General features: G+C 35.1%; 3 protein-coding genes and 1 long non-coding RNA gene across 5 annotated transcripts; 2 read left to right on the plus strand and 2 right to left on the minus strand.

The window, feature by feature from the left end:
- Positions 1-1,034: 1,034 nt before the first annotated feature.
- Positions 1,035-3,468, minus strand: LOC147761062 (uncharacterized). The gene is made up of 2 exons (XR_015335159.1): positions 2,476-3,468; positions 1,035-1,632 (listed from the first exon to the last, which is right to left on the minus strand). It is a non-coding gene; the product is annotated as an uncharacterized LOC147761062 (long non-coding RNA).
- A 606-nt stretch (positions 3,469-4,074) lies between these two features.
- On the plus strand, positions 4,075-8,507 carry LOC106178263 (dol-P-Man:Man(7)GlcNAc(2)-PP-Dol alpha-1,6-mannosyltransferase). Its single transcript, XM_024077442.2, has 9 exons — positions 4,075-4,260; positions 4,979-5,111; positions 5,512-5,685; positions 5,880-6,074; positions 6,481-6,584; positions 6,716-6,942; positions 7,281-7,450; positions 7,935-8,010; positions 8,212-8,507. The coding sequence occupies exons 1-9, from the start codon at positions 4,129-4,131 to the stop codon at positions 8,438-8,440; spliced, it is 1,440 nt and encodes a 479-aa protein (XP_023933210.2). The 5' UTR covers positions 4,075-4,128; the 3' UTR covers positions 8,441-8,507.
- Positions 8,508-8,859: 352 nt separating this feature from the next.
- LOC106178251 (store-operated calcium entry regulator STIMATE) lies at positions 8,860-13,842 on the minus strand. Its single transcript, XM_087015085.1, has 7 exons — positions 13,406-13,842; positions 12,902-12,950; positions 12,613-12,708; positions 12,217-12,338; positions 11,750-11,862; positions 11,158-11,241; positions 8,860-10,789 (listed from the first exon to the last, which is right to left on the minus strand). Exons 1-7 carry the CDS (start codon positions 13,593-13,595, stop codon positions 10,511-10,513), a joined length of 933 nt encoding a protein of 310 aa, XP_086871211.1. The 5' UTR covers positions 13,596-13,842; the 3' UTR covers positions 8,860-10,510.
- Positions 13,843-13,952: 110 nt separating this feature from the next.
- Positions 13,953-25,955, plus strand: LOC106178261 (scm-like with four MBT domains protein 1). 2 transcript variants are annotated; one of them, XM_024077438.2, is made up of 16 exons: positions 13,953-14,135; positions 15,892-16,006; positions 16,290-16,733; positions 17,129-17,232; positions 17,648-17,888; positions 18,074-18,162; positions 18,511-18,751; positions 18,983-19,083; positions 19,378-19,633; positions 19,846-20,209; positions 20,628-20,707; positions 21,137-21,371; positions 21,671-21,846; positions 22,181-22,761; positions 23,022-23,144; positions 23,601-25,955. In XM_024077438.2, exons 1-16 carry the CDS (start codon positions 14,115-14,117, stop codon positions 23,736-23,738), a joined length of 3,309 nt encoding a protein of 1,102 aa, XP_023933206.2. In that variant the 5' UTR covers positions 13,953-14,114; the 3' UTR covers positions 23,739-25,955. The 2 variants fall into 2 exon arrangements, with proteins under 2 accessions (XP_023933206.2, XP_013416831.2); XM_013561377.3 differs by having other exon boundaries at positions 13,955-14,135; positions 16,293-16,733.
- The last annotated feature ends 44 nt before the right edge of the window (positions 25,956-25,999 follow it).

The raw sequence follows: 25,999 nt of genomic DNA on the forward strand, positions 1-25,999 counted from the left end.
ACGGTGCCATTTGGTACGGTTTAGAACTATGATTCAGCTAGTCAAAATTCTAGTTTCAAGAGGGGACCATTAGTGTGCTTTTTTTTTTTTTTTTTTTTTTTTTTTTAATCGAGGGGAGGGGGGCGCACGAAAATGCAGTAGTATCGAAGTAGCAAAGCATTAAGGCAGTAGTGGTGTGGAGCATATCTGCAGTAGAAATGCAGCATAGCCTACTGCAATTCTATTCCAAAAAGTACCCAGATAGCATGCATACGTTGGGCCAACGTTGGCCCAACGTTGCCTTGGTTGACCATGCAACGTTGGCCCAACGTTGGGTTTCCATCTAAGTGCTCACTTTGGCCAACGGTTGGCTGAACGTCTTTTTAATGCCAACGCATTGCCAACGTATTCCCAACCAAACTGCGTTGGCCCTACATTGGGCCAACTAATAACCAACATTGGTCCAACAATTACCCAACCTGTAACCAACAGTGCATTTACGTTGGTCCTACTAATAACCAACATCAGTCCAACGATTACCCAACCAAACTGCGTTGGCCCTACATTAGGCCAACTAATAACCAACATTGGTCCAACAATTACCCAACCTGTAACCAACAGTGCAATTACGTTGGTTCTACTAATTACCAACATCAGTCCAACAATTACCCAACCTCAAACCAACAATGTATCCGCGTTGGCCCAATGGTAGGCCAACTGGTCACCAAGTTATCTGCAATTTGCACAACAAATTATGACCCAACCTAAAACCAGGGGCACAGTGATTTACAGTAACCCAACATTGAGCTAAAGGCAAAATCTTTTTTTTGGAATCACATAGGTAGTAGGGCACTGTAATTACACATCTGATGCACAGGCAGATCAATGTCCTGATGAAATATCTTGAGCATCTGAAATCTGCAAACTGCAAGATATGGCTGAAAAATTGGCAAGGTTTCTAAGGGATGAATCCTTCAGAGGACTTGATCTGCCTGTGATCATTTACACTACACCTGGAAAATTGTCAATTAATAATTGTAGTTGAAACAAAAAGATTAGTGATATATTTTGAACTGTTTAATTAATTCATAACATTACATAAAACAAATACATTACACCAACTAAATAATGATATGTGAATTGAAATATAATACAAAAAGACAACAAAGAAAAATTTTATAAGATATTATAATATTAAATTTAAACATTAATAAGTGTGTCTTATATCAATTGTTACATGATTCACATCAAAAAACTTTTAACAGTCCTATGACTTTTCACCTTATTCCTGGAGTCGAGGCATTTTTCTACTAGTAAAGTCTTTTTTTGCCCCATTTCAATTTTTAAAAACATTTTCATTAAATTAAAATTTAAATTTAAATTTAAACCTGAAACCCTTGTTAATGTCAGGTAAGATGCTTTTTATAGGAACTTTCATAAGTTATATGTCAAGTCTATAAAATCACAGTCTCTTCCGTCAGGCAAAATCTCAGACATTGTCTCTTTAAAAATCAAATCAGGGGTCATATGAGTTCAATCTTGTGTTTTTTCTCTCTTTCCTGTCCTGCACCTGCATGATCTTTGGCAAAGCACGATTAGTTAGGTGTATCTTCAACATCTTTTTCTGAACAGTCACAGAAGAGTGTGCTGCACCTACAAATTTAAATATTAAAAACACTTGAAATATAATGCTAGAATTGGTATGGTACATAACATGACTGTACCTCTTCCCCCATATTTCATATACAAACTAGTACTAGTAGGTGTGTATTATATGATAATCTCCCCACCTTTTCTAAGTTAGGCAAAAGCCAATATCTTAACTTTAAAAGTGTGTGTCTTGTGTGCAGTAATTTATAGTGATTTATTTAAATTAGTTCTTACGTGTACACTTGACCATGAATTCAGTTTTTAGACAACTGCAATGTACCACTAAATTCCACATCATTTAATCATTCCAACAACTCTATCACAGAATTTACTGGCCAGGATTCATACAGACACATAAGAACAATTGGCTTCCAAGGACTTTTAAGGCTCTAAATCAAATCATTTTCAATGATTTTAACTAATGAGGGCAAGTTTTACATTAATACAGTTATATTAAAGTGTACATACCAAAGGAAAAAGGGCTCATTTCATTTAAACTTTGTCTTTGTAACACATTGATGATGAAAAGTTGAAAATAAAAGTACAAGTAATGATGTATTAAAAGGTATTACCCCCATCTGTGAATTATTGTCTGTATTCATCTCAATAAACTACAAAGTTTTAAATAATATTTTTACAAAGACAAAATGCTGAAATGCAAACCTTTTTCAAGCCTAATAGCATTTTCAAGTACTTTTCAAAGTTACATTTAAACTAGAGCCATTTAAACTAGTTACATTTAAACTAGTCCAAAGTGCTGGACTAAATTTGAACACTTTTCAAGGCTGTATGGATCCTGGTGCATCAGTAAATAATGGGAAAATACACAATTAAAAAGTCACTTACCAGTACATGCTCACTTCTTATCCTGTCTCTTTATCTCTTCATTTTCTAATTTCCAAAAAGATGTCTTCTTTCTATATCCAGAAACCAATGCTTTCAGCTGTAATTCTTGCCTCTTCCTTAGAACATTTCTGACCTTCTGGCTTAGATTTTTGAATTGGCTCAACGGTCAGCGCGCTTAAGACTGCTATGTATAGTTGTTTGACCTGTTTGAGCAGGCAGTAGGCAAACTGTTTATATCAAACTGACAGTTAAGATAAACACCTGGCTTGTAATGAATCTGGTCCAGTGAAAGTTACCAGTGTACTTTAATCAAAAGTCAATTGATGCTAACTATAAAGTTTAAAATTTATATATTGTGCAATTGTACATTATAATAAGATTTCAATCATTTGTCTGATTTCAATAACAATAATAATAATAATAGCAATAATAATAAATATGTTTCACAGCATTATTTAAAAATATAAATCTGTTCACTCAGTAATTTTTTTATAGGTGAAGTCTATGTACTATATACTATATCCATTCAGAAAAAAAGACAAAATGAAAAATATATATATATGAGAGTATATAGCTTGGAAGACAAATAAAAGTAGAACACTGTTTTTTAGCCCAAGGAATTTGACAAACTCTTAATAAAAAAAAAAATTTTAATCCTAAAAACTATATGTTACTGATCAATAGATCGATAAGCACATGTGATTCTCAGTTGTGAACAGAAACATTTTTATTATAACAGAAACATTATTCATTTCTATTGAGTTGTTAATTGGATACGTTGGCCCAACGTTAGGCCAACGTATGCAACAAATATGCACACGTTGGCCCAACGTTGGGCCAACGTGAGCATATTGCAGTTATGTTGTGCATATTATGATGTGGTTGGGCCAACGTTGGGCCAACGTATTACTACCAACGCCAACTATGTGCCAACAAACCAACGATTCCCCTACGTTGGCCCAACGTATGCTTGCTATCTGGGTACATAGGTTTGTACAGAGAGGAGCATGCATGATAGATTGGCAGCATGATAGAAGCATGTTTCAAATATGCTAATTAGCTCCCAAATCGAAGCAGATTTGAAGCATGTTTGCAGTATGATTGCAGTAGTCTACTGCGGTTTGCAGTATGATTGCAGTAGTCTACTGCGCTGGAGTATCTACTGCGTTTTCTTGCGGGGGGGGGGGGAGTCAGGACCTCAACATTTTCTTCACTTTCTTAGTCGAATGTCGTCGTCATTCTGTGGTCTCGCAGAAGCAACGTGAAGTTAATGTGCATGGTAATGTTACAGCCTCGCCGGCTATAAAATTCTTGCTGATATACAGCTATGCTGCATAATTCTATCCGACCCTTTCCTTTTGCTTCCGTAAACTAATAAAGTGTAGGTAAAATGGGCAATATGCTCTTATTCGATTCTAATTATCTAACAATCTTCAGGATAGGCCAAATTTCCCTTCGCAAAATGACAAGAGAGAGAGAGAGAGAGAGAGAGAGAGAGAGAGAGAGAGAGAGAGAGATGGAGTGGATAGGAAATTTATAACTTCTACATCCTCCCCCCACCTTGTCACTCTCCACACCGGTTTCTATCACACTTACTCGGAGCTTGTCTTGCCGTTTCGCCTCAAATCGAGGCAGTAGCAGAAGAGATCGGCTATGCTCACTGAAATTTTAACCTATTTCGTTGTTCTGGGACACGTATTAGTTTGTCCCTATACTAAAGTTGAGGAGAGTTTTAATCTACAAGCTTCACATGATATTCTGTACCATGGTCTGAATATAACGCAGGTAACTCATTAGTCCATTTACAAATGTGTCAGCCGTCTTAGAGTCACATGTACATGAACAGGCCGACATGTACATGATACATATTCAACTTGTGCATCGTCTCTTGGTGGACCTTGAAGTTGACTAAAGCTTAACAGTGGTTAAAGAAAGTGTATAAAAACATCAACGTCATTGTAAAATCCATATGTATGGGTAATAATGCACCCCAGGCTTTGGTCTTCACACCCCAGTGTTTTTTAATTGAGTACTAACTTTAAAAAACATTAAATTAATGTATGGGAACTTTAATATTAGCAAGGAATCGAATATTAGGTATCGAATTGATTTAAGAGCTAACTGTAAAACTTTTCTAAACCAATTTGCATTGATCAAGCTGCTGCATGATTTTAGAAAACCATTCAAAACCAAAGATCAGGTGGAAGTGGGTGGGGGGTGGGGTGGGGGGGGTAGTGCCTCAGAACCTCCACTTTAAACTCATCTCCAGAAGTACCATGCAATGGGCATTATGGCATTTATGTGCACATACACTGTATAGACAGTTTACATAATTTATTATGATTTTTTTCTATTTTCTCCCCAGTGTTTATACCCATTATCTAATACAATTAACAGTATAATTCAGTAATATTATTTATTCCTATTGTTCCCCAGTATAGCTACTTAGTATCTGAGACAGTTGACATAATTTATTATAATTTATGTTTATTTAACTCTCCAGTATGACCACTTAGAATTTCCTGGAGTGGTACCAAGGACTTTCCTGGGGCCTCTACTTGTATCTGCCGTCTCCTGGCCTCTGGTCACTCTGGTTAACTATGCTGGACTGACCAAACTGGTCAGTCAGTTGATTGGTAAGTGATATACTGGATATGATGAATGCTGTATAGTACATTGTCATTATCTACTGTTTCAGATTTTTCTTCCTGTCTTTGTCATTGGCTTAATTTCTCATCCTTCTCATTTTTACTATCATCCTTTTTGTCTGATGTACTGGTAAGTATCTCAGTCTGGATAGAAATAATTATACTGTTTTAGATAAAAATGCTGTGAGTCTGTAACAGCAGTGACTGAAATCTGAGACAGGGTTTCAGTGATATAATCTAGATAAAAAGTATGATTCTTCATTTTAAGTTTGTATTTTCCTTTGCTGTTGTTGTCCTCATTGTTTTTTCTTTCTCTTTCACAACTGAAACTCGTGGTGCACATCCTCATTATAAGATTGGGATTTGAAAGCAATATTTTACCTTGCAGTGCGCGGTGTTCTTGGTGTATGTGTGGCGTGGTCACTACTACAATTTAAGAATGCAGTGTCAGGAATATTTGGTCAAATGGCTGGAAAGTGGTTACTGCTGGTCACCATGTCACAGTTCCATTTCATGTTTTATGCATCAAGGACTCTGCCAAATATATTTGCCTTAGCATTAGGTGAGTTAAAATATACATTACATGAATGATATATATATATATATATATATATATATATATATATATATATATATATATATATATATATATATATATATATATATATATATAAAATGAAATTTTCCCATTTGCTTGTATGAAATAATATAGTAAATTATTTATTATTTATTATTTCATAAACAATACCCTTGCAGTCCTTCTGGCACTGAAGGCGTGGCTGAAACAAGATCATGCCCAGTATGTGTGGCTATCTGGCTGTGCTGTGATCATCTTCAGATCAGAACTTGTTCTCCTCCTGGGACTTATGGTTCTCATGGAGTTAGTTACTTTGAGGCTTAAAATAGGGACTCTGCTGAAACATGGGGTGTTGGCAGCTGTGGTATGGGTTGGTGAGTATTTTCAAATATATACTTGTACTTGTTTCAGACAAAACCGAATTTTTATTGCTATCAAATTCTGTTTTTTTGGTAGATGTTGTTGCTAGACTAGTCTAGATTGATTAAGATAATTTCAACTGATATTTCCATATGAGATGAAAGTGTGTGAAGTTTTGTATTATAGGTTATTTTCAGAACTAATCTGATTTTTGTCATCTGTAGATGATATACACAAATATTATCACAGATTTCAGATAGATTGGCTGTATTTTCCAAAACAGTATTTAAATTTGAATTATAAATTAGAACTGAAATTTGGCATGTCCCTTTAACTGTTCATTTACCTTGAAGTATCTGTATGCATGATGAGGCAATTGTAATGTTAATATAATCTAGTGAATACATTTTTAACTTTCAGGAGCTACAGTATTGGTGGACTCGTGGTTCTGGCAGAGATGGCTGTGGCCAGAAGGAGAGGTCTGGTGGTTTAATGTGGTGCTCAATAAAAGTTCTCAGTGGGGTGTATCCTTGAAGTCCTTATCAATTGGAAGACCTTATCATTTTGCCAAACCATTAATGGACTGATCTGAGAAAATTCAAAACACATGATAGATATCAGTATACATGTACATAGCCTTAACCAGTATTGCCAGACACACCCATTCCTGTGGTATTTCTACTCAGCCTTGCCCAGAGCCATGTCCAGCAGCATGGTGTTGATTCCCCTGGGTTGTTACCTGGACAGGAGACTGGGGGTCATTGCTTTTCCAGCGGTAGGGTTTGTCCTCCTTTACTCTGTCCTTCCACACAAGGAGCTGAGGTTTATAATCTACGTGGTGCCGATGTTGAATGTCATTGCGGCAGTAGTCTGTGCTAGATTGTGAGTATAGTGATTAACTGAATCCTGAAATACTAAAAGGGAAATGCCATTGTGTAGGGCTTCAAATAAATAAAATTATTATTATTATTATTTCTTGTTATTGAAGTTTTTTTAGCTCAGTTTGATCTGTTCAGGCATGACTAAGAGAAGTGAGGATTATAAACAGTGTATTGACATCCCTGGGGCAAGTTCAGATCTACGCCCATTGTAGTGAATAGAACAGTTGAACAGCAGTGATGTCTCTGTTATATTACACATTACAATGGGCAAAAATCTTAACTTGTACCAAACCATATAATGTCATATGCCACCTGTTAAGTAAAATCTTTTATTCTTAGATGGAACAACAGAAAAAAGTCTGTGTGGAGTAAATTCCTGGCCCTGGGTGCCTGTGGGCACCTGTTAGTCAACCTCTGTACCACTGGAGCTTTTTTGTATATCTCCCACCTAAATTATCCCGGAGGAACTGCTATGTATCGTCTCCATCAGCTGGAGGCAGGAAATAAAGGTATCAGGCTTTATTGGCAAACTGATCATTTGTGACTTTGAGCTGTGGGGTTGTAATTGTGAATTCGAAATATATATAAAATAAACTGGGATTTCATGGTGCAATCATAAAAATACTTGTCGCAAACACCACATTATAAACTGCAAATCACAAATCCCCTTCGCTTCACATTTGGAATGGTTTTGTCGAAGACTATTTAGAAATCAATTCATTACTACCATGATATTTCAATATTAAAATATGCTAAAAAAAGTAACTCATAGTCAGGAAAAAAATCTCTATGTATATAAAACGGAGAGAGATCCAGATGAAAGGTGGACTAATCATTTACAGTTATAATGCAGTGGTCATTACAAGTTTAATTTTTCCAATCTAAAAGTTAAATCAAAATCAGTTGAAAAGGAGTGAAAAGGACCTGTAAACTATTTGCCAGTGCCCTGTTTGTAAATTTATTAAGCAGTTGGTTGTAATTTCTGTATTTCAGTTGTACATGTTCACATAGATGTGCCAACAGCTCAGACAGGTGTGTCTAGATACACACAGGTGCATCCATACTGGAGGTGAGGCTTTGTGTTTGCTGTAAGAAAGGGAGACAATTTTCTTTTTCGACTGGCAAGATGTTTTTTTATCTTTTACAGTTGTTAGTTTTTTTATTCTGCAGGAACATTTTCAGATCACTCAAAAATGTATTTGATATCATTTATAGCCAATTTGCACAAAAGTAAGATTTTTTTATATTCATAATTTGTAACATCTTTTAGGTACAACAAAACAGAAGATCTAGAACCCGGAGGCAAGGAGATGATGTCATACACTCATCTTATGATAGGAACAGAGAGCAGTGAAAATGGCAAACTAAAACCTTACAGGGATACTCATGATATAATAGCGGAAATTCCAGGCTTTGAGAGATTGCATTTGAATGTTAAATCTTTTCCACCTGTAAAAGTGATAACCAGACCTAAGATTTTTATTTTGAAGAAAAAATGAGGTCATTCATTCCAGTCTTGTTTTTGTTGCCAGCAACATCTACTGAAATAAATGTATTTTACTGTTTTGTGGAGTCTCACTTTTTATTTTGTTTTAATTTTGACCGTTTTGTTACCTTATTCTGAAAACAGGATGGTGAAATTGATGATAACATACTTTGTTGTATTGCCAACTACTTCTACTCTGATCTTTGCAAATGTCTTTATTTCTAAAAGTGGGTGGCATAAGCATCAAGGAAAAATTGCTATATTTTATGTACCCAAAACAATTTGTGTATTTGGTTTATTTACCATTGATAATTCTTATTTTTTTCTTGAACATGTTCTTTCTTGAAGTTGTATGCACAAATTATTTTTAAAAAATATAAGTATATTTTTGATATAATATTATTTGCTATTTATATGGAAGAAAACGCACAATTCTATGAAAACTTGTTTTATTTCGCACTTAGTAAACTTTAACCCAAATTAATTTATAATAAATAAAAATATCTAAATTTATTATAGTCATTTCTACAGTACATTTAACTTTCAAAAGCTAACAATTAAAACTAGAGATTTGTGAGAGCCTGCAAGCAAATCCCGCTCCCCATCCTAAACCATATAAAAGTTTAACCATATTGCACACATTATGTGTATTAACTATGTCTAATATTTGTGCTCATCACTTCTTACAAATGCAATCTGAGAAAAGGCTGAATATGCCCTCAATGCCTTAAATGTATCTATCTCCTAAATCTGCCTCATACCACTATGTGCTATTATACTAGCACTGGTATCTCTATAAAAACTAATTTAAAATTAGGCACTTAACAAGGAAATTTTAAGTAACATGTACTGTTAATTAGGCCTGCCTATGACTGTAATTGGGCTGCTTTGCGCTTGGTGAGAAAGGGAACGAGCTGATTGTCTTCATGTTATTCATTGAAAATCAAGCATGTGAAAGTGGTGAAACACTGTGTGCATACATGCTGATCACTTCATGTTGAAATGGAGAAATCTGGAATATTATTATGTAATTAAGACATCTTTTGATCTTAAACCCATGATGACATACACTGATGACATGATCATGGATTTCTTTTTGACCAATAGATTAAAAGAAACAATTCAGTGGTCTATACCATCAATGGGACTATACACTTGGATGAGTGATGTTGGAACTTCTTGAAGGACACAATGTAACATTAAGTATTGATTATACAATAAAACAACTACAGACTTTAGCTGCACCTTAGTCACCATCACCTCTGAGGACTGCAAAACAATACTCAGGCCATTCAAAGTCTTACTGTATAGAATTCAATGCCAGATGCATCAAATTTCAAGGTCTTAGGGCACATTCCCAATGAAACTTGGTCTACATAGATTAATCTGGGTCCCCAGGGACCCATGCTGAATGATATCAGAATAACATGCATCCTCCTGTCCAATGTACTTATGTAATCAACATCTTTACTACTCAATACCAGGGGGAAGCGTGCCATTTTTTAATATGATAACATTCAGCAAGTCCCAGCATAGTTGGATTGATCTATGTAGACATATCATTTCATTGGGAAAGAGCCCTTAATCCCACAGATAAACAAAGTGTCTCATTGCCTGTCTCGAATATCCCCACATCCACTGACTGAGGGTTCTACTACAGAAACTAAAGATGGGGAACCAGTCTGTACAACTCATCCTGGTTGTTCCTCTTGGTTTTTTTTAAATTAAAATTTAAATTAATTCCTTATTTTACCCTGCTAATATTAAGCAATCCAGGATATGTTTGCCTTTCAAAAAAGTAGCAATATGTGCCATTACTCAAAACTATACCATCAACATACCATGATGATAATTACATCATAAACAACAGTAAGTTTGCTATTTAGGTACTTCAACCCATTACCAACATTGATTCCAAAACTTAAAAAATTCCCGTTGGCACCAAAGCATTGGCATAATAGACCAAATTGAATCATTTATGTCCCAGAAATAATTTTGATTCACAAGTATCCTTACACCCATCACAGTGAAAACGATATGCTCCCAATGATGTTCATTTAATAAGATTTTAAAAATAACTTTATCAGATCAGCCTGTTGGTTTCCAAACTCTCTGAATGATGCCTATCACGCAGAGGACTCCCGTTCATTCTAATTTCTGTATCAGACGAGTCATCCTGTAAGTCCAAGGGCTCATCAGAATCTGAGTTGTCTGCCCTCTCTGGTTTGTCGTAGTATTTGACACGATTTGATGCACTGAAATAGCGAACAGAGGCTCCCGGGGAATCCACTGGAGTGGAGAACGCTTTCAGTTTCAGTTTCTTCATCATCAGGAAATTGTCTATAACCCAGAACATTATAGCCTGCAAAAAATAATTTATAGAAAGCATGAATTTCAAGGAAAAGTCTGAAATTATTTCAGAATCTGTTGAATCAAATAAATTATTTTTAACTTTGCAGATATATGGCAACTTCAAAGGCCCGAACCTTAATGGAATAAAATAATTCATACAATACATAATTTAGCAGATATTCAGTCATGTGTTGTTTACTTTTTAACACTATACTCTTTTCACTAAAATAATTATTTAATCATGAAATGGCATTGCAAGGAACGGATTTTCACTGCCCTCCAATAAATCAAAATTCCACGTTTTCCTGGTGATGTCACATAAATTATTTGTAATTTGACATGGTTTTGAATGCTATGTCTTAACATTTATTTACTTACATTGACAATTAAAGGCACTACAAACATCACTATAATCAGTTCTAGGTGTGGGTCTTTGATTGGTGACAAAATCACATCTCTCACCTGTAATTAATAAATACATAAACGCACCATTCATTGAACAGCATTGCTACATGTGTTTCAATCAGGATTTATCTGCTTATTTTTTGGTACTTTGTAATTAAAAACTATTTAATATTTTTACGTGTTCTGTAAGTAAAATTTAACTTTCTTGTCTCATTTACTGGTGTTTCAAAATTGTCAAAGTTCAGAATCAAACCAATTAATTATGTAAATACTTTGACTTTGACTTTCACTGATGATGGTAAAATAAAAGAGTCTACACATTTAACTTTCTGAAAGGTTTTTGAAGTCCTTCAGGTTGGTAATAAAAGCAAAAATATAATTTACTGAAATTGTCAGGAATTTTTTTCTTTATAATATATGGAAAAAACTGGCAACATTTTTGTGATACAACACTAGTCTCTTTGAATTTCTGCTTTGTAATTAGTTCTCTACTGATATCACTAAAAGCCATTCGATCTCTACACTTAAAAGTCACGATATTACAGTTCTGAATCCTAATCATCACCTTGTCCCAAAAACTGAACTGCACCAAGAGTGTTATAACAATCTTCTCAAAAACCATGACTAATATATAGAGAGCACACTGTCCTGCCCATGTGTTACACTGTGGAGGGTCACCTGCAAGAACACAGACATTTAATATTATTTGCAGTAAAATTCAAATTATTCATGAGAAAGTATTAAATTATTCACACTAAATGATAACTCTGAAAGTTTGTCATGCTTTTGGTCTGTCTGCTACACCTTGGTCACGACATTGTCCACTAAGTGCCACTTTGTTTTTCCACCAGCTACCGCAGTGACACCTAGTGGCAAATGTCGTGGCCAAGGTCTAGTGAACAGACTGAAACCTCGACTATGTAAAACTGCTTTAATAAAATAACACACTAAGAGCTCTTGGAATAAATAAAATGCATGTTTTGTAAACAGAACAACTTTTGAAAAATATAACCCATTTACTTCATCACCTACCATACTCCCCAAACTTGAGAGATTCCCAGCCTTTCCTGATCACTATCCACTGGGCCACCTTAAGACCTATGTACACAACAAACAGCCCTATGGTGGAGTCCAGGAGGAAGTTAATCACATACCTGTCAAATATGAAATAAAAATTCTATGTTAAAATACTAAGTCTCAATAGCTTCAAGTGCTTACTGGTACTTCAAAAATATAGAAATGTTGTTATACCCCCCCCCCCCCCCCCCCGGATGTTTTATCTTTTTATCCAATAAATTCAGTAATTTATTAACAAAACAGTTAATGCAAACCTCCATCTCACCATATTTTTTCAGAGTTTATTTATAACCAAATATTAAAATGTATGACACTCATATAAATTTTTCTTATAATTCCCACGATACTCACCATGTGCAGGGATCTCCTTGGAAAGCGTCTGCTAGAAAGACATTGGCAAAGTGGATTACCATAGCACCAAATGCTTGCTTTGAGGTGTCAAAAAACCTGTAATTTTACCCAAAAACAAACATTATTACTAAAAACATGGTAAAGCATGGAAATTTCATGTGGCAAAATGCAGTATACGTCATGCACTCAAAGTACAAAATTTATATCTTATAGTATATCTTCAAAACAATATATTAAGTCCAAGAATATTCATCTTTTATTTAAACAACTACTGTCCATTAGACTTTACCATATCCTCCATGGTCTTCGGGACTTTTTGGGTTCACAGTATCTTTTAGCTGAAAGCAGAAATTTTGGAAACATGTTGCATATTCTTCAAAATATTACAATGTATTAGACTTGATTATAAGCCCAGTAAGAAAGATACAGTTGCAGTGCTGTGACTGCGAGTGTATTCTCAGGATAATATTTGGTCCTGCAACATTTTAGCAAGACCTGCATTTTCTACAGTTTTCTAGATTTTTGCCAAGTCTGCCACTCTTTACCCCCAAGTTTCTGATTTGATACACAGGATTTCTATATTTTTCTTTAAATTTTCAAACCTCTAATGCACCTGTTTGTTTAATTCATGGGTTGGCCAGCACTGATTGAAATATGAAGTTTTCCTGCATCTGGTCTCAAACTCTACCATTTACCAGATACTGCAAAAACACTGCGATAACAGTGGATAACAATTAAATAACACACTTATTTAATATCAACTCATATACCAAGGAGAAAAATGGGTACCAACCTATTAAGGAGGTAAAAGCCAAGAAGGCAAGCAGACCCTGTACAAAGAGGCCCAATGTTCCCATAAGGGCCCCATGCCTGCAGCCGAATTCGTCGATCGTCTTTGGTCCCTGAATATTTGCCACTTCCACTGTCGTTTGGGCAGTTCCACCGAAGAGAGTCATTGCTCTAAAACTGGTAATGTTCGACATGTGTTTCAGAGATTGCCTGTCTCATCATCATAAATATAATATAAACACGATTCCTTCCACGTTCCAACAGAGCAAATCCACACCATTACAAGCCAATAAGCCTAGAAAAGGCACGCTTATAAGAGTAAAACACATTAACTTGTCATGATTCTTGTCATCACAGTTTTGCTTTGTCTTCTTTGTAATGAATATAGAATTGTTTCACTTCACTCCTAGGTACTGTCACTGCAACATTTCATTTCCTGCTATTTTACAAGCGCATGCGCACGTACTACGAGGCGTAGCTTCAGGATACGCATTTTTCCAGGTATTGACATCTGTTGACAATGAACAAAATTGGAACATGTTAAGAAAAGCTGAAATTGCATATGTTGATATCATTTTTGAAGGATATCAGAAAACAAACACGTTTTGTTTTTTAGTAAACACATTGATTAACTCGACGCATGCGCAACAGCGTCACGTTGCCATCTTTGAGGAACGAAGAATGTGAAAGAAGTGATACATTTTTGCTTTAAAATGGATGAAAATCAAATTCAGGTAAGTTTTTCTTTTAATATGCAGTTAATTTCAAATGTGTGGGATATATTGTCATAGTTTTTTCAGTACAGGCAATAAGTTTAGAATGTCAATTCTTAATGTGAATTACTCACCAACTTTACGGCTGGACCAACCCACGCAAAACAAATGTTCGCAGATCGAAAATGAAGTCTAAAGAAATTGTTTTAAAAACTTGTGTTTGGCCGAGAAATTGAAGGAAAATGAAATTTAGCCTGGAGTTATATATTTCTACACGTGTGATTGTTTTGTCGTCTTATAGTTATTATTTTATTTTATAAGAATCGACGCATCCATTTGTTATTTTTGTGACCCGCATTGGGCGGCCATCTTAAGACAGGAAGAAGCTTTTTGTGTGATCAACAACAAAATTTAATGGCGTTTATCTTTTAAAATTACGTATATTAACTTTGAACATTAAGTGTAAATCAATGTTTTATATGTTTTCTTGTGTTAGTATGAAATTCTGAACAATTAGACTCTGCCAAGACCGTTTTCTTTTAATTTAAAGAAGATGAATGTGCAAAGTTCATAAGGAAGAAAATTCAATAGTACATGTAGAGGCAATATGGCGGTAAAGAGGTATGCTACGCATGTGTTACGCAATACGCCAATCAATCAAGTTGTGTCTGCCTTGTTGCACAGATGTGATACTCAAAAGAGTTTAAAAAAACAGTGTACCTTAAAGTTGAAAATTAAAAGAATTTTAAGAGGATGAAAAAAAATGCACAACGAAGGCATGCTTTATATTGATTATACTTGTTACAAATGCAGTTTCAGAGAAATTTAATCTTTTATCTTTTTTTTCTGTTTAAAGAATTCAATTGATCTACTGATTTAGAGATTTTCTCAAGAAAATAACAGTATATATACAAACCTAATTATGTATAATTTTAATGTGTGTAGTATTTTTTATCAGACTAAAGTAAAAATCAATAATTGACTATTTTTTTGAAGTCTTTGCTCCTTTTTTCATTGCTATGTTCAACAGCACAATATACTCCAGACCTTCTTTAATGTAAAGTATTACACCGAGAAAAGCCCAGTATGATTTTCTGCTCTCATGCCAAGAAGGAAATTGAAATATATTTTCATTAAAAATCCCTGTTAAAAATAGCATAAAAAATGGGAGAAGGGATTTTTTTTTTTAGCAAAAGAGGAAAAAACATTATGTGTAATAGAATTGTAAAATCTTTTATCAAGGATCTGTTTTCCCTCAGCATAATGATTATGTGTATTTGATGTATTTTTTTTTAAACTTTTTTTCAGGTGCAATTTTGCATTAAAAAAAAAAGAAAACTGATTATATCTTTCTTTGACAATTCTTTTAAGTCGAGATAATGAATTTCAGAGGCTTAGAAATGTATAATCTGAATTTGGATTTTGAACTTGAGACATTGAAATTGAAAGAAAGATAGAATTCAAATTGTATATTTACTTCAGAGAATTTTCTTCATCATAAAATTGTTTTACGTAGTCAATTTTCATGTATGGTAAAGTCTTAAGTATTCACAAAACATCAGATACTTTCCTACAATTGCTGCCCTTTGGAGAATGTTTAATGTTCCACTGCTTCAATATTCATGAAATGCAGTCTGCAAATCCATTTTTTTTCCTAATATTTTTTTTTAATTTGAAAAGGTCAAAGAAAATATATAAATAAATCAGTAAATAATAGATAATAAATAAAATGATAATAATAATGAAATAAAAAGATGATCCAAAATTTTGATTTTAGGACCTTAAAGCTGAGCCTCCAGAGCCCCCAACAGAACCCCCAAGAAGTAATGGCCATCCCATTGCAGACCCAGCAGAGCCCCAAAGGATGCCAGTTAAGCAACTTGAGAAAATAGGTTTGCTGATATTTTAATAATAATAATAATAATAAGTAATAAATTGGTCAAATGAAAAATCCATTAAAGTTTGTTAGGAACTCTTGATCTTGAATTGTAATTGTAAAAACCTGAATTTCGTAAGCATTTAATATTTATTCATGCTGTGGTTAAGTCACAAGGCTAGTTTCAAAATGATGCAGGCAATTTGCTTCAGACCTAAATAATATTGTTCATGAAAATATGAGTTACCCAAAAAAGAGATGTAACTTTGTAAAGCTTTTTATCACAAACTTTTTTTCAGCAGAAGATACTTCTGTAATAGCTGACAGGGAGACAAATGCGCCTCTAACACAAGTCGACATGGCCCCTACACCAACAGGTAGCAACTTAATACAACAGAGTACATCTATGGTTGTGAGCCAAGTCTCTACCACAGACAATAATGTGTCAAAGCCATTAAAACTAATGGTACCAGAGCCACAGCCCATTAAAGAGATGGTCCTTCACAGCCCCCCTCCTGACTTCCAAAACTCGGTCGGATTGCAGGCAAAGAAAGTGGACCATACCCATGCTTCAATACTCAACAAAAGCCCAAGTACCAGTACAACGAAAAAGGTTGATTTTGCTCTTATTGAGAGCAGCACAAATGGTGACAAACAGGAGGCGGAAAATTGCTCCAAGACAGAAGTGGAGAAAAGCATCTCTGCTTCTGTAGCTACTATACCAGGTGGTATTTCTGTGACAGGTGGGTAGGATTCAGTAATTATTTTTCTATTGAAAAAGTTTGTATTGTTGCCTAGACAATTTATATATTAACTTATTCAAACAAGAAATGGTTTATTAAGTGACCGCAGAATTCTCATGTTGTCTCAGGAATGTTGCATAGAGCAGATTGCAGATTAAATTTTTTAAATTCTTGTCCACTATTGCCCTTGCTAGCGTGTTTTTAAGTTTTATTTCAGTGGGTTTGGCCATCTTTCTTAATAATCTAAGCTCTCCATGATATCTTATGAAAATAAATCACAAATATTTGTTTTTACTGTTCAAGCCTTGGAATTATTTATAACAAAACTCCTGTTTTATAAGAAAAAAAAAGTTAAAGCTTTAAATTACAAACTCTTTACGATATTCTGTTTCCAGATCTTCCCAGCATCCCAGTGGAGTACGAGGAACCAGAGTTTATCTGGGAGGAATACCTGGAGGACACGGGGGCGTCGCCCGCACCTCCCACTGCCTTCAAACATGTAAGTCTACTCAGAGCAATTATTGTTATGGAAAAAGGACAGAATACTGCAGAAGAATAGTTGCAGTAAATACATCATAGAGAAATGAATGTATGTTTTGGAAATCTAAGTTTGCTCCATGAAAAGATATAGAAAAATATAGAAAGGCACTACACTACTTAGTGCTACTTATTCTTTCACATTGCTGAATTACTTCCAATGAGGAGGCATGAATGCTCACTGTTACTAAGGGTGTTAAATATGAAAATCTGTTCTTCGCGAATTTTAATTGGGCTCTATCCAAAGATTATGAGGAAAAAATAAATGATTGAAAAGCATTCTCAGGCAATGCTCTTTATTCATAAAAAAGCTTGCTTTTATTTATAAATGATTAAGTTTGCTTGATATTGATTAATAAATTGGTTAAACTCTCCAGGTTGAGTGCAGTCTACAAAGTGGTTTCACCAAAGGCATGAAGCTGGAAGTGGCCAACAAATGTAACAGTAACACGTACTGGGTGGCGTCCGTGGTCATGACGTGTGGTCCTCTGCTCAGGCTCAGGTACGACGGTTACGACGAGGACAGTTCTGCCGACTTCTGGGCCGATGTGTTTACATCTGATATACACCCCATTGGCTGGTGTGCCCAGAATTCCAAGAGTTTGCAGCCCCCTGAAGGTGAGGTGATATGTCTTGGCTTGATTTTATTTATTTATTAATTGATTTATTTATTTAAAAACTATCTCACTTGGTACAGTTGAAACTCTCCAGTTGGTTTAAAAAAGGGTAACACCTTCTAAAACTGAAATATATTACTCTGAAATGTAAAAAAAGTGGTTTTAATTTAATGTTTTGTTTTCCAGCTATTAAAAACAAGTATGACAACTGGAGTGAGTTTTTGGTGAAAACATTGACTGGAGCAAGAACTGCACCAAATTACCTGCTGGATAGGGTAGGTGAACCTTAGGGCTGACAATTTGTATTTTACCTACCAGTCTTAATCAATTCTCCTTTAATTGTTATTATTCATTGACATTATTAATTTTAATAGTACTGGCTCCTTAGAAAGGTCAGCAAAATTTGTAGGTCTGATTTACTAGATACAGCAATGCTCACAAAAAAAGGGGAAAAAAATGAAAAGTGTGATTTTTCAGTGACTGTCCATCTAATGTGTGACCCACAATTCAGTCTGTGCTGAACTATTTTCCCTTAGGAATGTAAATTAAATTAATGTAAACTGTTGTATTTTTTAATTAGCTGAATACAAAATGTAGTAGATAATGACTGCCCACATTTTCAGACCACAGGTATCACTCCCATTGACCAAATCAAACAAGGCATGAGGCTGGAAGTACAACACGAGCTACAGCCCAAGTCTGTGTGGGTGGTGAGAATTATTGAGAATATTGGAGGCCGCCTCTTGCTGCGGTACGAAGGCACAGATTCTGCCACCCATGACTTCTGGTTGTTTTACCTCCATCCACGACTGCATCCCATTGGATGGGGGCAAGAAAATGGCTGCATTTTTAGACCTCCAGCAGGTAGGTGAACTAAGTCAGTCAAAAATGTTCTTTTACCTTTTATTTGTGATTTTAAGAGCTAAGCCTTTTACTAGATAATTTTGATTTGAAAAGTAAGTTTGAGTGGGCAGCTGGATTGACTGGTGACCCGTAAAAATTGCTGCAGACATTGTTAGAAGTTGTCATTTGTTTGCATATGTCAAACCTCATAAATCGTCTCTTAAGATGAAAAATAATTATATTTAACTACAGAAATCAAAGGAGAACATGAAAACTACACGGAATGGTCTGAAATTCTCCAGTCTGCAATCAAGGAGGCAGGGGAGAGACAGCTGCCATCAGATGTCTTCAAGGTATAACATCAAGTTGGATATCATCAAAGAATTGTAGAAATATAAGCTGTGTGTGAGGTTTATTAAGTCTGTTCAGTAATTTTTCTTCTATCAATGAGATTTATGTCAAAAAAAAAAAAAAACAAAGTTTTTTTTTTTTTTACTCAAATATTAAAGTGGATACTGCAATATCTTTCCCTGTTTAGGATGATAGGCAGCCAATGATATATAGGAGTTTGATATAGATTATTTCAGGTGGAGGAGAGAGAGCTGTCCCTTTGGTATATACTGTAACCTTGATATGGATTATTTCAGGACCAGATGGAGTTGAGAGAACACAGCTTCCAGAGAGGTTGGAAGCTGGAGCTTCTGCACCCCAAGAATCACACCCACCTGTGCCCCGCCACTGTGGTCCAGGTGATCAACAACCTGTACTTTATAGTGGAGGTGGACCAGCTGACGGAGGGCGAGAACACCACACCTGTGCGATTGTGCTGTCACGCAGACTCCCCAGAAATATTCCCAATTCGATGGGCAATGTGGAAGGGAGTGACGCTGATCACCCCAAAAGGTGAGATGCATTGTGCTGTGTTGGCATGTTTAGAAAAGAAAATGCGCTGTTGGGAATAAGTTATCATATGGTCATATTTTAAAATCTTGGACTGAAAATAAATATGAATGTTTATGCGTGAAATGTTGGAACATTGTTTTTGGGGGTGTTACGTTCTTAGATTTGTTTGATATTAACACGTAGTTCATATTTATAATTACAATCCTCACTAGGTTATGCCAAACCAGAATTTGACTGGGATGTCTACCTGGCAGACACAAATTCCGAGGCAGCTCCAGAGAAGTGCTTCAACATGGAGGTTCCAGAACACGAGTTTAAACGAGGACAGAAACTGGAGGCTGTGAACCCTGAACACCCCCATCAGATCTGCTGTGCAACAATCACCAAAATCATTGACAAACTAATCTGGATACACTTGGACAGCTCTGCTTCCATGAAAGCCAATCATATTGTAGATGTGGAGTCACATGATATATTCCCAGTAGGCTGGTGTGAAAGTAATGGCTACACTTTGAAACCGCCACAGAAGAATTTTGGGAGAGGGCGTGTGAAAAAAGTAGCTGTTGTGCAGCCTGAGTGAGTGATTCTTGTAATCTAGTTCAAATACCTTTCGTTCAAATGCTTGGAAAACTTATCAACTATGTTTTCAGTTCTAAGATAAAATAAATAAATAAAAAACTTCTGGGGTTAAATGAGGAAGAATGCAGTTTGAAATTTTAGCTTTATAATGGTTGAAATCCTTTATAAATTGAGCAAAGTGGAGCAAAGTGGCATTGTGGAACTGCATGTGAAGGAGGAGAGTCTTTCTTAAAAGGCTTAGTGCAGTGTGTCAAATAATTATCAATTACTGGTGAAGTTGCCTGCTAGTAAAGCACCATGCAGATGGTTTGTTACCAGTGATGAGGCCTTTTCGCATTTTTATGAATGATAACTGAGACTGAAAAGTAACAATCTTAAATTGTTTTAGTTGAACAAAATCTGTTTGTCTTTTCAGGAGGATAGTTGGTGACCACTGCAGTCCTGATGACTTCAGAGCTTTGACTTTCTCACAGATACAAAATGGGGATGCCGGAAGTGAGTTAAAAACTTCTGTCATCAAACCATTTGTTATGTTGATAATATTTTTACTTAATATGAAGATAGATATGGACAATGTAACTATTTTATATATTTATTATTTAAATTATTAACAAGATTTTTAATGATGAACATTTATACACAATTTGAATTTAAAAATGATCAAAAATAATTAGATTCCATAATGCTGTTGTAACTATTTTGGTTATTAATGTTAAATTCTTTAATGATGTTTGTACTAAAAAAATAATGGAATTTAAAAAAGTTTAGTTTTCCTTTTCAGTGTTTTTCTCTTACAGTGTAGTATAGTATACTTTAGTACATAATAGGATAAGTATTACAGTTTAAGGACCTGTGGATGAATTGGCATTAAATTTAAAATTTAATTTTCTAATCAGAATTGCATCACTGTTTTCAACTTTTCAGATGGCTGGTGCCCCAAGATTTACTTCAACCACAAGTGTTTTTCTGGTCCGTACCTTAGCAAGGGGCGTATAGCTGAGCTTCCCAAGTGTGTGGGTCCTGGTCCCGTGGTGCTGGTGATTAAAGAGGTGCTAACCATGCTTATTAATGTGGCCTACAAGTCCAGCAGGGTGCTACGAGAGCTGCAGATGGACCATGAGCCGAACCCTAGGATGTACCAGCAAATGCTCAAAGCAAAGTGAGTACTGGTCTGGAAAAAGCCATTGCTTTTGCATTTTGAGCAATGGGTTTGTGTTATGAAAAAAAAAAAATTGTGATATCTATGTATATTACCACTTTGTTTAATTTTCTTATTATATGTGTCGTTTTTATCAAATTATATCTCATTATTCAGCAATATGATTGCATAGAATTTAACATAGCCTGGCTCTTGTGCATGTTGGCAATTTTGTAATATTTGTAATATTGTTTTAGTCAGTTGTTTGAAATTTTAAAAAATTACAGTTATTATGACACTTGATAAACTTTACCCTGCAGATACAAAGGCAAGAGTTACCGTGCAGTGGTAGAGATTTGTAAGACTACAGAACAAATTGAGGAATTCTGTCGCCAAGTGTGTATCAAGCTGGAGTGCTGCCCAAACCTCTTCAGCCCCCACTATGTAGACGAGAACTGCCCAGAACACTGCTCTCAGCTCACCAAGACCAAATACAGTAAGAATGAAAAAAACCTTTGTGCAGTATTTTTCACTTCTAAAAAAATGTTCAAATTAAACTCAACCTCCTATTGAAAAACAACTACCAGAGTTTGTGCTATTACATTATTGAATTTATATATAATTTATCAAAAGATATGATCATCATAAAAACATATTATATGAACATTACAATATGCTACAGCATAGATAAAAACATGTCATCTCCCAATATATTATGAATGATTCAGCAACAAAACCTTGCACAGTTTCAGTTGCAAAAATACTTTAAAACTTTCAGTAAATAAACATCTTGTTTAATAATTTATCAATTTAAATCTCTTTCTACACAGCATATTATTATGGCAAGAAGAAGAAAAGGAAGATAGGACGGCCACCAGGGGGACACACAAATCTGGAAAATGGGCCCAAAAAACCTGGGAAACGTCGCAAGAGGAAGAAGGTGAACCTGATGGCCAAGAAGAAATCTGTAATTTCAGAAAACGGGGATGATTTAGACATGAACGGAGAAGGGGAAGAGGAGGAGGTATTTGAAGCAGATAATCAAAGCGTAGTTAGCAAAGAATCAGAAGACAGTGTTGAACGAGAGAGACAGGTGTACTCTAGACAAACCTCGAGGCAAATTTCCAGGGATCCCGATTTTAAACCTTTGCGTCAAAAACGCAAATATACACATTATGTGGCACCACCTACAGACATTCGCACCAGAGGCGTGAAACTGCCAAAATATACTTTTGAAAAGAGGACTCATAAGAAAATATTGTGGTCGGAGATGTTTGATGGAGATGAGGACGTAGAAGAAGAAGTCCCACAAGAGGAGGTGAGGAAGAAACGAGGAAGGAAGTCGAAGAAAGATCTGGAAACAGAAATGGTGGCATCCACACTTCCATCTCAGAAGGAGAAACCCTACTATGTAAGTAGGGATGTTGTTTACCTTCTGTCTGGCTCGGGTAAAAAGAGATAAACTTTTTTTTCAAAAATAATAACGATACAGAAAGATGCTTTGGAAAGACTGCCAAGAAAATTATTTGTCTTGAACCCTTTCAGTTGCTAAAATATGTAATAATTTCTTGAAAAATGGTGAAAGAATAGATGAAACGTGTATCTTTAAGAATATGCTGATTGTACATAGAATATTACACAAAGATTTCTATTTGTCATCATCTATTTCAGTCTATCAAGCCCTCTGAGAGACTATACCTGGAATCTAACCCTCTCCACTGGAGTGTGGCCAATGTCATACAGTTCATTAAAACCACAGACTGTGCACACCTTGCCAGGGCTTTCAAAGAACAAGTACGTATCAGATACCTGGGTATCAAGAAAGTACAGGGATCAGTTTGAATAATTTTGCTTTGAAGGGAACCATGTGTTGGCCTAGCTGGGAAAAATATTTTTTCTTGTGAGAGGAATGGGTTGCCAGGCTCAGGACTTGGATAAGGAAAGAGCACAAAGATGAAAAAGCCCAATAAAGCAAGGCAGATATAAATCAGTACATAAAAACAATTTTAATGTTGTATGTGAAATATATGGGCTCAGTGATGGAGAAAAATTGTTTGTCATTAAAGTGGTTTTGTCTCAGTTTGTACATTTTTGAGGGGTTGGGGGTAAGAAAGCTGGTGTGGGACGTGATTCTTCATACCCCCTCTGGCTTTGCCATTGCTGTCCATTCAGATCACGTAGTTTTAAATTTAAATTACTATAATTATTATATGGTCCTTGATTGTTTTCTCTCTTTCTTTCTCTCTGTAGGACATAGATGGTCAAGCACTGCTGTTGCTGAGCCTGCCAACACTCCAGGAACACATGGAACTAAAACTGGGACCTGCAATCAAACTGTGTCACCATATAGAGAGGGTCAAACTGGCTTTCTTTGAACAATTTGTATAGGAATCATCCACTGTCTTTAGTAATTTGAGGGGTCGGTTATGATAAGTTGAAAGTTATACCTTAATCATGGATTTCTGAATTATGAAAAATGCTTGTCACTTGTTGAAAGAAATTGAGAAACATAATAAGAATGGTTGGTTATAATGAGATGAAGGTTATACCTTAATCATGGATTTCTGAATTATGAAAAATGCTTGTCACTTGTTGAAAGAAATTGAGAAACATAATAAGGTTGAGTAGTAACAATTTATTTTCAGAAGTGCTTGCAGCTAGTTCATATACCAGGCTAAGCCTTGTTGACAAAGTCATATAATCATGGATTTATGAATTAAAAATATGAGGAAAAAGTCAAGAATTGCAAGTTAAAATGTAAATCAATAGGCTTATTATTTAGAAGCAATTTTAAATAGCGGTAATATGTGCTCAAACTGTTCAACCTTGTATGACTATGATATAATGATTTTTTAAAGATATTTTTGTTGGACTTCATGGAGGTTGCTTAACACAGGGTTCAAGACAATCCAACTCTCAGGCTAGAAATGACCTCGTAATTTGCAAAATGTCTCTTCGAAATTTTTTGCCAAAGTCACTTTCCTGATTGAGAGGTTACTTTTTAAAAACATTGAAAAATGATTCTATCTAAATTTCTATTAAAATGCCACCATGACAGAAGTTTTTGGTAGTTTTTAAAGGGGAATTTTATGTCCATGCATTTTTGATTTTGTTAATCAAGTTCGTAATTGCCCACTTAATGTGCAATGTATACATGAAAATTCCATTTTACTATGCCATTGTTGATGTTGAAAAGATTAAAAAAATTGCTGAGAAAACATTTTAAAGGTTTTTCATCCAAATTCATTCAGCAGTTTCTGAATTACCATTACTCCATTATGATTTGGTTTTATCAGATTCAGAACTTCTGATGGATTCTGATTGATGGAAGTTAAGTGTAGATAAAAACTTCGAAAAGATGCTCCATGTAGCATATATTTTATACCAGACAATGACCGTTTATTTCACACAACCAGTGATGAATAAGGACACGGTAAACATTTTTCTTTATTTTAAGCCAGGGGATATAAACTTTTATTAACATTTGGTGAAAAATATAATTGTATTCTGATACTAGTCTATCCAGTCTATTGATGTTGGTGCCAGATATCAGTAATGAACTGCGACCAATTGGTTTAGCAGCAGGCTTCACTCTTAGTTGTGTTCACATCTGGTTTCACAAAGACCAATTGGGTAAAAAAATGGCTGCCAGACAAACTACAGAGTCTGACAGCAAACCATATGACATTAACCAGTTAATATGATATTTACTAACTAATAAAAATCTCCAGTGTTCAGATGGACTGGTACGGCTATGGTAGGAGGTTTTAGTCTGTCGTTTATTTTGATCATTTTGTTGGTTTGTCTAGTTGCAGGAAAGTTTAACCTGATGTGAATTTTCTTTAAGGCATTTGGTTGCTAGATAACAGTGATTTGCAGTGAAGGAAAATGGAGGGCTATAATTCAGACAGTATATGAGGAAAAATCTGAGTTGTACACAAATTTCTAGACATAATTTTCATTCTGTCATTTTTTGGAAAACAAACTTTATCTCTTGTGATAATATGCAGCTTTGTGAAGCTGCTATTTTTCTATGCAATGAAAAGACTATTTGAGCAGCTGCAAAAAATTAAAAAGGAAGAATGGGTTGTGAATTGATTTTAGTTCATATGAATTACACCAGACTTCAAGTTAAAGGTGCAAGTGGGTATTCTTTGTCTTGGTGTTTATATAATTTTATTCAAGAGGGTGGTTATATTTGCTTAGGTACATGTAATATTTGGCAAAGGATCATTCTCTTAATTTTCCCATCTTACTCTACCGACATTGTTAATGTGTAAAAACGAACAGTATACCCACTATAATAATATAATTTTCCTTGTGGAAATGTACATGTTTTATGAAATATTTGACACAGCTCACTAGTCAAGTCAGTTGTATAATGCAGTAGGTTTGTACTGATTCTGTAGATATTGGGAAGGGGGGAGCGATGGTATAAAATGTCAATGGTAGCTAATTTTAAAACAAAAATTGTGATTATTTTTTATACATTTGTCATTCTCAAAAAAAGGTAATAATAATAATGTACATGACAATGATATTTGTTCAAATGTACTTGTATGTACTTCCAGTGAATTGATTTGTAAAAATAAAATTGGTAAGGAAGTTCCAGTTGTTCAGAGTTGATAAGATATTAATGTCAGGAAGAA

Source organism: Lingula anatina, chromosome 6, assembly GCF_051362555.1.
Source record: "Lingula anatina isolate TDL-2025a chromosome 6, LinAna3.0, whole genome shotgun sequence".
Taxonomy (NCBI): domain Eukaryota; kingdom Metazoa; phylum Brachiopoda; class Lingulata; order Lingulida; family Lingulidae; genus Lingula; species Lingula anatina.